This window comes from Emys orbicularis, chromosome 7 (assembly GCF_028017835.1).
Source record: "Emys orbicularis isolate rEmyOrb1 chromosome 7, rEmyOrb1.hap1, whole genome shotgun sequence".
NCBI lineage: Eukaryota > Metazoa > Chordata > Testudines > Emydidae > Emys > Emys orbicularis.
Window position 1 is genome coordinate 116278734 of NC_088689.1, and position 13830 is coordinate 116292563.

The following is a 13830-nucleotide window of genomic DNA, read 5'->3' on the forward strand; positions in this document are numbered from 1 at the left end:
AGCTACTCTGTTGGGACTTAGGGCAGGAGAGTGAAACATCTTTGAGGTAGATTAGCATCTGTAGTCTCAATATATTTTTGAGCATATCCCTGCTTCATGAGCATTGGCCTGCTAAACCCAGGGTTGTGAGTTCAATCCTTGAGGGGGCCATTTAGGGAACTGGGGTAAATATCTGTCTGGGGATTTGTCCTGTTTTAAGCAGGGGGTTGGACTAGATGACCTCCTGATGTCCCTTCCAACCCTGATATTCTATGATTCTAATATAGCTGAGTAAATATTTCTATTGCACATTGAAACCTATGGAAATAAAAGTGCCCAGTTTGTGTCACTACCAAAGATGTTAGAGTGCCACCTTCAGTCTGTTTACATGGAGGGGGAAAATCCCTTCTAGATCGGTCAGTGAAATTAGCAAGAGACTTTGGAAGAGCGCGTGCCTGCTGCAGACATTGAGCAATCCCAGATTGTCACCCGTTCCCAATACAAACAAAGAAAATAAAACAGCCTCTCCAACAGGATCAATTGAAACCTTGGAATCAGTGGCATGTTGTAAAGGCTTCCCCTGTGGCCACTCCTAAATTTGTTTCTGTGATGATGAAAACAAAGAAGTTTGGTGTTAAACAAAACATGCCTCCCCTCCCCCCAGTCATTCCTACATACACCTCAACTATTTCTTACTGAAATATTTAAATAAGGCTGAGGCAGCAATACATTCAGAGAGTTCCACTTTTCTTTTTTTCATGGGGGTAGGGAGGGCGGGAAGCAGCAGGGAAAGAGGACAAGGGAAGCTCTGTTCTTGCTTCTGGGCTATCAAAATGAACTTCACTACAACTGCCTTATTGCCACTACTGGTTGAGTTTAGTAAGTTTTGATTAAAAAAGCAAATCCTAGGCTTCTAAAGTGGTCCAGCTATTCCCAAACTGTACCTACTACTGCTTCTTGGGGTATGCAGGTTCCATGCATGTCAGTGCAGTACGTGTAAAACAAATCGTTGTCACCATTTTGACAACCAGAGATTAAACGCTAGAATTTTGCCAAATGATTGGTGCAGCTTCTGAGCAACTGGTGCGATCAGCTTTAAGGACTTTTTAATAATGTTAACAATCCCTAAATAATATTAACAAACTCCTTTGTGACCAGAAAAATTAAAACCAACACGGTCTTAAAGTACTAGACATTGTAGTAAGCTAAATGAAGGGAACAATATAATCAAGGCAGCCTTCTGACAGCTGCAGTGACGTGCTCTGCTATCTCACTGTGCTAATCCTCTATCAGGTGATTGCTCACAAGATTTCTTTAAGCCCTCATTACAGAGGAAGAAATCCAGAAGTAGGAGGTAGACTTCAGTGACCCTGAAGTAACATGTACCACCTCAGAGAGACCTCGGTGGGATTTATATTTAAAGGTATATTGTACCTTTATGGAAAGAGGACTGTAAAAATAAATGAGACCCCCAAGTCACACGGCACTGTCTATACACAAAAATAATTCATGAAGGTGAAAACAAGTAAAGAACTATAACGAACTGTACTCTTAGAAATCAGCAGGAGCTCTTGCTAACCAGTTAGGAGCAGGGAGACAAATCAGTAATTAGAATTTAGAGGCAGAGGGCATAGTTCCAGGGGCTCTGAACCTGCAGTTTGGCAAAGACAAGGCATTTAATTTGCTCATCTAAAGGCTGTGCAAATGAGCGGACATTAATTTTGGTTTATTACTTTAATAACTAAACTTAGAAGACAAGAAGTCTTAGAGGTCAGTTCAGGATACTTTGCTATGAGACAGGTTTTACATGCATGTTACATTACAGACAGTTCTCCCAACCTGAGGTGAAAATGTTCTCTTTTAAACTATGGTACATTAGGTTTCAGAACAGAATGGTCTTCCCTTCAACCTAGGCAACTGGTGTAAACCACAGAGACTAGGTAGACTTTACTATTTACATCGATCCACTTGGCACTCATGTGAATACTTTAGAGACTTAGAAACCACAGGTATGAAGATGCAGACTATTCTGTAACTACTGCGCTGCAGTTCACACACATCCAGAAACCCCCAAGCCTCACTGCCTGCACAATTTTAGTATTAACCATTAATTTACCATACATGGATTGAAACCTGCAATGAGGTGCAGTCAGTAGTCCATTCAGCAAAATCTTTCTTTGGAGTTAATCCTCTTACAAAAATCTCTACCTTTATCTTATGCTTCAGATATATTCTCTGATTAAGGGGACATTTCTAGAAGGTAAAATACTGCATTACGGTAGTCTGTTTTGGTAGGACAAGTCTTCTGTTCCTCAAATTCTTACACAAATATGCAGACTACATGTATTTGCTAAACAAATATAGACCATATACATTAACCTGATTTGGGGAAAGTGCTTCAATCTCACCTTGATCATTTCTGCCACGTAACTTTCTGGTCCAGTATACTCTGTTGAATCTTTTACTTTTACTAACACGATAAAGCACAAGTAGTGCCACATATTGTGCTCTTCTTTAATATGCTCTTCAAACGTGACTGTCTTGTTATCAAACTTGTCTCTTTCCAAACCTAAAAGAGAGATCGCACATCCCTATTAGGTGTTTAGCAACTCTTGCATAATGTGAGTTCTGAGTAGAAAGAAACACACAGTTTGGGGCATTTATGCATTAACAATTAAATATATTCTTGAATAAAACAGTGTCACTGGGATTAACTCCCTAGAAAGGGCATTATATAGGAAAACAATGCTCAGTAGGAATTGTACCACTTCTATTTATTACACATACTAGAAAAGTCATGGTGAAGCTAGCTAGCTATGATATGCAACAAACATCATCTCATTAAAATATCCTCTTTTTGAAATAAAGTTATGCAAAGCACAGCAACTAATTTGCAACAAACTTTTAAGTGATACTTATACATCACTATATACATTTATGTAACTTATGTATTGCCATGTAATTTAACCACTTTGGCCTCACAGTCTCAATAGTTTAACTTTTCACTTCAGTGCATTCAAAACCAGGTGCTTTACAGAAACCATCCAGCATCTTTGGAAACATGATCCATTTTAGTTTATCTAATGCTCCAACATAAAACTGTTGTCTAAAACACAGGTGAAACACGAAACAAGCCAGATGAAGTATACTTTAGAAGAGCGGTATATAAACAACATACTCCTATTCCCAATCTCTTTTCCTTATGCCAAGTTCCTCAAACTCTACAAGCAATACAAATTCTCCTCCCAATAGCAAAGACAACACAGAAGATGCTCTCAATCAGGATTCTCTACTTTCAGAAGAGATAATGATGAGCTTTCAGCAGATCCTGAAAGAGGAAGTAGGTGTAGTAGCTGAGAATGACAGCTAGTTGAAGAACGCTATGTAGGGTCTACCAGCACTGTAGGATTCCTGATTCCCAAAGCCTTATAACTTCGTGGGAAAGTTGCCTGCAGCTATCTTTGGGTTAGGATAGATCAGCTGCTAGCTCTAAAGCAAATGCTTCAAATGCTTACCACAAATAAAGCAAGTTGTTTTTAAAATTTCTTCTTTCTTCTGCTTTTCACTCCTTAAATCAGCAAAAGTGTCAATAATAACACCAAAAATCAGATTAAGGACAATAATGATCACCATGAAGAAGAACAGGAGATCGTATATCACTCTAGCAGCAAAGAGTGGTTCCTGTAAGACAAATATTTTAAAAAGTTAACCTTGACACTTACCATGACAGTTCTCTCTTTCAGCTCACCACCAATATTGTATCAATCCATCATCTCACCTCTTGAGATTCCCTACTTCAGAACACAAATCTGTGAAGTCTTCCAATGATTAAATTTAATATTTTAAATTCTCTATTATCATAAAACAAAAATCCTAAATTACTAACACGAAAAACATCAACGTCAGTGATAGGATACGATCTCCCTGGGATCAGTTCTCCCCTACCTGTTATCTGCAAGTCTCTTTTCCCTCTTCGTTATCTACCCTATACTCATCCATGTCTTGTCATTTATTCCTTCTATTCCTGATCACCTCTTGACATTCCTTTGACAGGTTGTTTTTATTATACATACTAATAACCACATATATTCTCTTAATTAGCTAAAACAAGGAACAAAGTTTTGTTAGGCTCCCCAGTGCCTGTTTTACTACTGATGAAGAGTAAAATTTTCAAAAGCATCTAAGGGTATGTCTACACTGCGGTAAAAAAAAAAAAAAAATGAAGGCACTGAATCTCAGAGGCCGGGTCCCCGCTCGCAGCGGGGTCCTGGAGCCCAGGCGCTAGCCCAAGCCTGAATGACTGCACCACCATTTTATAGCTTCGCAGCTCCAGCCTGAGGCAGCTGACCTGGGACAGTCATGGCCGTGCCATAGGTCTTTTGTTGTAGCGTAGATGTACTCTATGGGTTTGTCTACAAGGGGCCACTCAGGGAAGTTAATCCGAATTAACTGAAGGCTCAAATTGAAAGTGGGTTAGTTAAACCGCATTAAAACCTGGTGTGGTTGCTCTGGTTCAGAATTGAAGTGGCCTTAATTCAGTTTACTTTAATTCACTTGGAATTTAATTAAACTAACCTGAACTCTGACACCACCGACTATAAAAAACTTAAAGAAAACCCCACACCACAGTTTACCCAGGAATTTAAGGATATCGTCAAATCTTTCCCCAAGCAACTCCAAGAAAAACTCTGCAACCTAATCCCTTACCCCCAGGGTCCTTCTACATGCTTCCCAAGATACACAAACAGGGGAACCCAGGCAGCCTGTTGTATCTGGCTACCACACTCTTACTGAAGGAATACTGGGACTCATGGAAATCATCCTCAAACCACTCAGCACACAAAGGACCAGCAGCTTCCTCCAGGACACAATCTACTTCTTCCACAAATTCTGCAACATTAACAACCTCCCTCAGAACACTGCCCTTGCCACCATAGATGTCACTTCCCTATGCACCAATATCCCTCACAATGACAACATCACTGCCTGCCTCAAATATCTACAAGACATGGACACCACTCAGATATCCACCCCAACACATTGCCAAACTCATCCATTTCATCCTCACCAATAATAGTTTTACATTCAACAACAAGCACTTTGTCCAAACCATAGGAACATCCATGGGTATTAGGCTGGTTTCTCAGTATGCTAACCTCTTCATGGGCCACATTGAGGAAGAATTTTTGGACAAATGCACCACAAAAATCAATGATATACCTGAGATACATTAATGATATTTTCATCTCTGGACAGATGACAAACGCCTTCACAGATTTCCACCACAACTTCAACAACCATCACCCATCCATTAAACTCTTTTTAGAGCACTCCCACACCAGCATCAACTTCCTGGATACCAATAATCAGCTTCAACAATGGAATCCTACAGACAACTATATACAAGAAACCCACAGATCACCACATCTACCTTCACAAATCCAGTAACCACCCCAAACACACCAAGAAATCTGTTATCTATAGCCAAGAACTCAGATACAATGGAATTTGCTCTAAGGAGAAAGTCCAAGATATATATCTTAATACATTTCAAACCACCTTCACCAAACAAGGACACTCCACCACAGAACTAGATTGTATCATGGAATGGGCCACCCTGAGAAAACCTACTTCAATACAGAAATAAAAACCCCTCCTACTGCACAACCCTAGTTGTCACCTACCACCCCACACTGGAACTCATAAGGGTTATAATTAAACAACTACAACCCATGCTCAATGGGGACCACATCCTGAAAGAAGTCTTTCACGAACACCTCTTCTAGCCTTCAAACAGATGCCTCTCTCACATTTTAAGAACATAAGAATGGCCATATTGGGTCAGACCAAAGGTTCACCTAGCCCAGTATCCTGTCTTCTGACAGTGACCAATGCGAGGTGCTTCAGAGGGAATGAACAGAACAGGTAATCATCAAGTGATCTATCCTGTCACCCATTCTCGGCTTCTGGCAAACAGAGGCTAGGGACACCATTCCTGCCCATCCTGACCTATCCTCCATGAACTTATCTAGTTCTTTTTTGAACCCTGTTATAGTCTTGGACTTCACAACATCCTCTCGCAGAGTGTTCCACAGGTTGACTGTGTTATCTGAAGAAATACTTCCTTTTGTTTGTTTCAAACCTGCTGCCTATTAATTTTATTTGGTGACCCTTAGTTCTTGTGTTATGAGGAGTAAATAACACTTCCTTTTTAAATTTTCTCCACATCAGTCATGATTTTATAGACCTCTATCATATCCCCCCTCAGTCGTCTCTTTTCCAAGCTGAAAAGTTCCAGTCTTATTAATCTCTGCTCATATGGAAGCTGTTCCATACCCCTAATCATTTTTGTTGCCCTTTTCTGTACCTATTCCAATTCCAATATATCTTTTTTGAGATGGGGAGACCATATCTGCATGCAGTACTTATGATGTGGGCATATCATGGATTTAGAGAGAGGCAGTATGATATTTTCTGTCTTATTATCTGTCCCTTTCCTAATGATTCTCAACGTTCTGTTAGCTTTTTTGGCTGCCGCTGCACATTGAGTGGATGTTTTCAGAGAACTATCCACAATGACTCCAAGATCTTAAGTAATAACAGCTAATTTAGACTCCATCATTTTATATTATATATATTTCTTGCCCACTCACCCAGTTTTGTGAGACCCTTTTGTAACTCTTCACACTTTGGACTTCACTATCTTGAATAGTTTTGTATCATCTGAAAATTTTGCCACCTCACTGTTTACCCCTTTTCAAAAGGATTTAAATCACTTAGGAGCTTAACTTCTATTTAGGATTTACAAGGTTTTGGAAATTTTACCTGAAATCAGGCTGAATACTAGGGGATCGTTAGAAAATATGGTGTAAATAAATAGTTCTGTTCGCTGACATCTGATACAGACAAAGCAGGGACTGCTGCACTGGCGAGAGGGAGTGAAATGGGGTCCAGTTGGTGGCCACCCCTCTCCCAACACCCCCATGGGTCCAGAAAAGTACAGGAAGGCCTCTAACCCCTACCACTCTGGGGTCACTCTCTCCCCCCTATCATGTGGCTTGGAGTTTAAAACTGTAAGGAGGAACCAGCCAGAGACTCCAGCCATTAGGAACTGCTGCAAAGCAGCCAAAGCAGGGACCTTTGGAAATTCAGAGCCCTTTCTGCAGTTCTGATTGGACTTTCTGTGCCCTGTGCTGATTGGCTGTTTTTGTAAGGGCAGGAGAGGGAAAACATTAGCCTTGGAGCTCCCCTGCTTCTCTTACCTTCTTTTCTCTCTTGCTCTGTCCCATAGAATCATAGAAGATTAGGATTGGAAGAGACGTCAGGAGGTCATCTAGTCCAACCCCCAACTAAATCATCCCATAGAATCACAGAAGAGGATTCTCCTCCCTCTTCTTTCAATTTAGCTAATTGCCTCCCCCAAACAACCATGGAACATACATAACATTTCACTCTGGTTGTGGGTTCTACATTTTCCTCCTGAATCTGTCTTGTCTATTTAGACTGTAAGCTCTTCAGGGCAGGAACTTTCTGCTACTCTGTGTTTGTACTGCCCCTAGCACAATGGGGCTCCATTTTTGGTTGGTCTTTAGGCACTACCCTAAAATATGATTAATAATCATCATCATCATAATGCAAGTCAAATAGTTGGAAGCTCATTTCAGATGTGCCATTGCTTGACTTATTGGTTATTGCAGAGATTTAACCATATTAAAGGGAAAGGAACTATGGTCCCTTCTATTTAGTAACATATGCATAATATGTTTAATACACTGTACACAACATTCTCTTCAATAAAACTAGATCTCCCTTTTCCTCCCCCATGCAGTGTTAATTTTACCTCTTTGGATGGTTTCCTGAGCACATCTCCTACTCCACCCCCACTCCTGAGCCCATGACTCAATACAGTAACAATGCACATCAGCAGTGTCTCGCACGTATGCTCTTTATCCTCTTCCTCAATTTCTTCTTTAGATATCAGCTCTATTAACATAGGAAGCAAAGACAGGTTTAAAAGGCAAGAAGATGTGTTTTAAATAATTCTCTTCATTTTTTGAATTGTCTCTTGCTGGGAGTTTTCTTCTCTCCCTTTAAAAACAAACAATCATATGACTCTAACCATGTGTATCTAATAAACCATGTAGATCACCACAGCAGCACTTGTTAGCTAGGAACAGAACAGCAGCTGTTCAGCTGGTCTCCATTGTTGGCTCAGTTGTGTCTCTCCTCTTCCCACCACCAAAAATTCTGTTTCTAGTTTCATGCTGAGTTGGCTAAATTCTCTTTCCCGTTCTGTTACCATGCCCAACTTTAGCTTACCAGATACCTGTTTATATAGAATCAGGGCTTTTTGACAGCTCTGAGGGCAAAGTTTTTGTTCATACGCTATCTCCTGGTATTTGACAGAGGAATGATTGGACAGGCCTTGAGCTACGCTCTAAAAGGAAAACTTTGTCTCTTGCACTTCAAATGGCTAAGGTGCCATTACTAACTATGGAATCCGTATTTTATTTGAAAGGAACAAACGTCTTTTTCCACCAACTTTTACCAGTTTGGCTATAACTTCAGAGTTTGCTCTTTGCATTCCTAATTCATGCATTTTGATTCTGGAAGCTCCAGAACTAATTATGAGTATTCTGCAAAAATAGACTATTAAAAAACCCTCCACGTCTTTGCTATGATAATAAAAATGCATGTGCAGTTATTACAATATTAAATGTTAAAGATGGGTCTGAATCAAAATGTTGTGTCTAGACATCTCCAAACATTAGGGAGGTGATCAGAGATTTGTGCATCACATCCACCTCTGGCTGTAGACAAGCACTGATATTAACAGATATCAACCTGAACTCTGACATTATCAAGTTTCCTGTGTCTTTTTGCAAATAAAGTATGTGAAGACCACCAAAATCATCCCCTGCCTCCTACAGCCAGGAAAGAATAGAAGGAACTATTTTTGTATCTGTTCTGTTACTTAATTTATCATAGGGCACATTAGAGCAAACAGACATTTCCTCTTTAGAAGATGGGCTCTCGGCCATCATTGACCTTTGAAACATAAATACTTTATTTGAATGAAAAATTCCACCATTGTCTGCATCTCACAGCCAATACCATTAATCTCAGCAAGGAAGTAAATTTAACATGTAGAAAATAAGACAAAATATTTCACGATTCAATTTAAGGCTGATCATTGTACCATACATGATTGGACAAACATACAGCTATATTTCATGCCCAACATATTTATTTTTTCTTTTTTAACCCCCCCCCCCCACCATTTTATGTATTTATTCTGTTTATTATTTCTTAATAGTCCAAAACAATATTAAAAATGTATTCCTTCACTAAATAGTTAGAATACGGTCATCACCAATGCATTTATATTTGACTGCATCTTTCCACACTAACATTTGAAGATGCTCGTAAATTCAGAGACCAACTTCTGAGGTCAGAATTGTTGATCTGTTGTTGCAAGCTTCAGGATTTTACAAAGAGGACGAGCTGCATCACTTTTCCCCTCTCAAACTCATAAGGCAAGGCAGTTCAAAACACAACATGTTTCAATTCAGTTCAGTACTAAGCAATCCCATTGCAATGAAGTAAGTATTTCTAGTTTACACGCAGTATTTCATGTACCAAAAGATATTTACGCTAATGGGAAGGTGGGATAAATTAATCCTCCCTCAAATCAGATGCGCCCCTGATATCTTTATTCTGCCTGGTTTAATTACACAAGTTTTTTAAATTTAAGATACTTGGCAAGAACAGAGTGAAAATTAAAGCTGTGGTGTAAGAGTTCAGTACTGAAAGACACCTACCTTCTGAAGGAATGACTGAAGAACAGTTTTCCCCATTGCCTGCTCTACATACATCTGAATACAGGAACTCCCCAGTCATGGTATCACCAGCTTCTGTATGGTCTACAAAAATGCAAGTTGTGGCATCAAAAATTAACATTGCTTCACTTTTTACATAACTGATCCACAGGTGTTAACACACACTGTAATATGAACTGAGTCTGCACTAAGTAACATGCGTATATTCCTGGGAAAGATTTTTCCACTGGGATTTGAAGGTTAGAGTCCAATTAAACGCTTGCATCTAGTTATTTAACAATGTTTAAATGAAGGACAAAATAAAATGCTTTCGATTTCTGTGCACTAGGACCAAACGCCATACAATTATTGTACACAGTACTCAGCCCCAAAGTTCATGAAGTAGTTGAAATTGTTATGATACACTATGTTCAGCAGACATGGTTTCAAGGTGTCTCAAAAAGTTGCATTCATCATGCAGTGCAAGTTTATCCGGTGTTACAGATAATGAGATGTCCCTGGCATTGAGATCAACTGTGTGGAAAAGTTGAAGCAAAGTGTCATTTAGTTCTTGACCTCTAATCTGATAAATGGTAAAAAATAATGTCTGGTAGCAAGAAGATCAAGCAATGCTTTTCTGAACAGTTTAAGCTTTGGAGGAAAAAAATGAAGTGCCTTGTTAATAAGGTTATTTGCTGTTCTATCTGTACACCTCAATCACTAAGCTGCCTGTTTAATGGAAAACAACATTTTACTTGCAATGACCAAATCTTAATTCAGAAAAAAAAAAACTTGCTAAAGCAAGTTAAACCTAAAGCAAGTATTTGGTGGAGGTTAATATTCTGAATGCAAACTGAGAAAACGAATAGCGGAAAAGCATATAGCTTGAGCTCACAGGAGCACCTCCACACTCCCTTTCATTTGTATTTATTTTGTTATTGATGTTTCTATTTTGATTGTTGTAGAATTAAACCCACCATTAAAAGCAAAAATAAACTGTCCAAATCCCATAAGTTAACTTGCAGGCTCTCCCAGTATTTGAAACCAGCAACCTCACCAGTTAAAGCCTGGGAGAACGAGTGGGCTTTTGCCAAAACACATTTAGGCTCTGCCTAACCAAGGCAGGATGTAAACTTCACAGATGGAGGGATATGACAGTCGAGATAATCCAATTCAGCTAAATGTATCTTCTGCCCTGCCTCTAGTATACCTGCAATTAAGTCAGGGCAGAAGCTATGTTTAGCTGAATTGGATTATCTCGACTGTCATATCATGCACTGTAAGAAATCTCTAATGTATGCAAAAAGGAAAGTTTAAATGCTGTCTCCTTTTTTAGGGGAGACGGGTCTTGGCATTAGTTTACACAACATTAGAAACGCCATTTGCGTCAGCCAATTTCTCGTTTGGAAAGCATCTTTTACCGGAACTACATCTGTACTCAATCCTATCAGGTGTCGAGTACCCCCTGCAAGCTGTGCAGGGGCAAGCCCTTTATGCTTTTCAACCTTGCACAGTTAAAATGTCCAATACCAACCTGGCAATAACGTTTCATTAGGCAGCTTATCTACTTCCAGGATAAAGTCATCTTTGAAGAACAGGTACCCCACTATCGAGAACAGGTAAACCAAGATAAGAGCAAGAACAGCAGTCAGGATGATGGAACGTCCATTGCGAGTGACACTTTTAATGACATTCAGCAAGGTCTCTTCTCTGTACACCAAGTCAAAAAGCTGGAAAAAAGGGGCAGGTCAAGCCGTTTCACAAGTTTACTGCTAACAAAACTGATGGCATGTTACATTTTGGGGCAATGCAGAGTAAGATGTAAATAATCTAATTGCAATGTTTTAAAGTTTGCCCTTTTTTAAAGCAGATAGATAGTTAATTTAGAATTCTGGAGCATCACCTACTAACTAAATGGAATGGCACAACCACCCGACTTTTTTACATTTTACATTACCCACTCCCAATACACTTTTTTTTTTTTTTTTAATTTAAAGTAACCATCTAATTGATGATCTGTGCTTCACATTCTCTCTTTTCAGCACCAAACTGAAAAGTACAACCTACTTCAGAAGTTAAAGTTGGCAGGTCTCTTTAAACTTCAATTAAAAAAATAAAGAAAGACGACATGCTTAAACTAAGGGTTTTTGGGAAAGGCTGGATTTATGGTGGTGGGTTAATCTTTCTGGGTTTTGTCTTAGTTTCCTTATGGACATAAATACTTCCTTCACTTCCCATTCTTCTAAATCTATCCTATCGCCGACATGACATGGAACAGTCAGTTACTGAATGATGGGACAAAATAAATGTTAAAATATGAGATGGCAAAAAAAACCCTCACTCCAACTCCCGCCTTCCACCCGCTTACCCTATGCATATCCCTCCAAAGAACTCTGAAGAGAGGTCATATGAGGTCTGCAGAAAGCTACTGTCCCTTTCATACTTTTCCTTGTCATCAGATTGCAGATTTGTATGCTAGAAGAGTAAACTGTCATACACAGATGACACATTTGTGGCAATAAAACCACGTTTCCCAATTTCTCCATAAAGGAATAAAGAAAACAACTGAAAACAGATACAGAATGATGTAGCAAGCAGCAACTAAGTAGGGGCTTGTTTAGAAATTGACACCTGCCTGCTATAGACATACTTGTTCATGACACACTTTGAATAGTATTGCGTCATGCATTGTAGGCTCCGCACCTAATGGGAAGGCTTAGGCAAGGGATCCTGGTCACTCCCCAGGGCTTGGAATCATGGTCAGAGATTAAAAAAAGGCTCCCAAATATACTAAGCACCCAAACTCACTGTAAGTCACTGGTACAGCTTCTGACACTGGGGAAGCATCACTCGCCTTGCAGAACAATCTGCCTCTTGTTCCCGCCAGGATTTCTCCTGAAGTAGCTACCATTTATGTGCTATCTGTGCCAGATTTTGTACAGAGTTTTCTGATCTGGGTAGTGCCCACTGGTGACTTAGCTGAGACTTGGATACTTCACCTGGTATCAATGTTACTTTGAGGATATTTTAAGCCAATTTATTATTTAACCTTAGAACCAGAGACAAATTATATAGTCTAGGCAAGCTAAGAAATTGCACATTTAGCCAAAGGAATCTGCTTTTATCCTTTCCCCAATACTTTAGTTGTCTGGGAATGGGGCCTGAAACAGGGAAATACTTGTAAATTAGTCCTCTTTGCAATTGTACACATTCATAAATCCCACATTTTAATTACAATAAAGCAATGTGCCCTGCTTGTGTATGGTACTGGAGTAGAAGAAATTACAAGTCTTCCATTTATCTCTCAGGTAAGGAGAGCAGGAGTAGCACAGGGGCAGTGCGAGTCCCCCCAGTAAGCTCTCAAGCTAAAACTGCATGAGTTTGGTCTCCTGAAAAGGTCTAACACTAAAAAGCAACCCCACCAAGGACAGCAGCCACACTGGAAGTGGAAAACCTAGGTTCTATTTTTGGGTAGGTTGTACAGTGACACATTTATGTCTTCTAGATACTACTGCGATGGTGGCTTTAGAAAAACACAAACAGCACTTCAAAAGAGAAGATGAATACCTACCAACAAACTATAGAAAAATTCATGTACGAAGAGCCCCATAGCACAAATAAGAAGGTATAGCAGATGATAAAGGAATTCCACGTCCAGGATCATTGCCTTGTATCCTCTAGTGAATGTTCCACAGTTACCCACAAAACTCATCAGGAAAATTATTTTATTACAAACCTAAGGAGATAATTACAGTAAAGGTTAGCTATAGTGTGCAACATATGCCTGACAATTGCAGACTCTAAGTCAGTAGCAATTCAGCAACATGTTTCTATCAACAACTGCAATAAGGACTTGTAGAATGATTGAGCAATTTACACATTCAGGTCAGCCTCTGCCCTCAGTTACGTCTATCTATGCAGCCCAATCTAAATTGACCCAAGAGCAAAAAACCTGGCCCTTATAAAATGTACACACAAAATCTTTTCAATTGTGACTGAATACGTCTACATATTTGAGATTGCAAAAACAAAT

The 13830-nt window shown here is 39.5% G+C and overlaps 1 protein-coding gene across 1 annotated transcript in view; it reads right to left on the reverse strand.

Moving 5' to 3' along the window:
* ITPR1 (inositol 1,4,5-trisphosphate receptor type 1) overlaps positions 1 to 13830 on the reverse strand; it is a 249083-nt gene that overhangs the window by 19179 nt on the left and 216074 nt on the right. The window contains exons 54-59 of the mRNA XM_065407748.1: positions 13369 to 13533; positions 11332 to 11527; positions 9801 to 9893; positions 7820 to 7962; positions 3495 to 3660; positions 2388 to 2548 (exon numbers count right to left, since the gene is read on the reverse strand). Of these exons, the coding sequence (XP_065263820.1) occupies positions 2388 to 2548; positions 3495 to 3660; positions 7820 to 7962; positions 9801 to 9893; positions 11332 to 11527; positions 13369 to 13533 (924 nt within the window). The remainder of the gene's footprint in view (positions 1 to 2387; positions 2549 to 3494; positions 3661 to 7819; positions 7963 to 9800; positions 9894 to 11331; positions 11528 to 13368; positions 13534 to 13830) is intronic.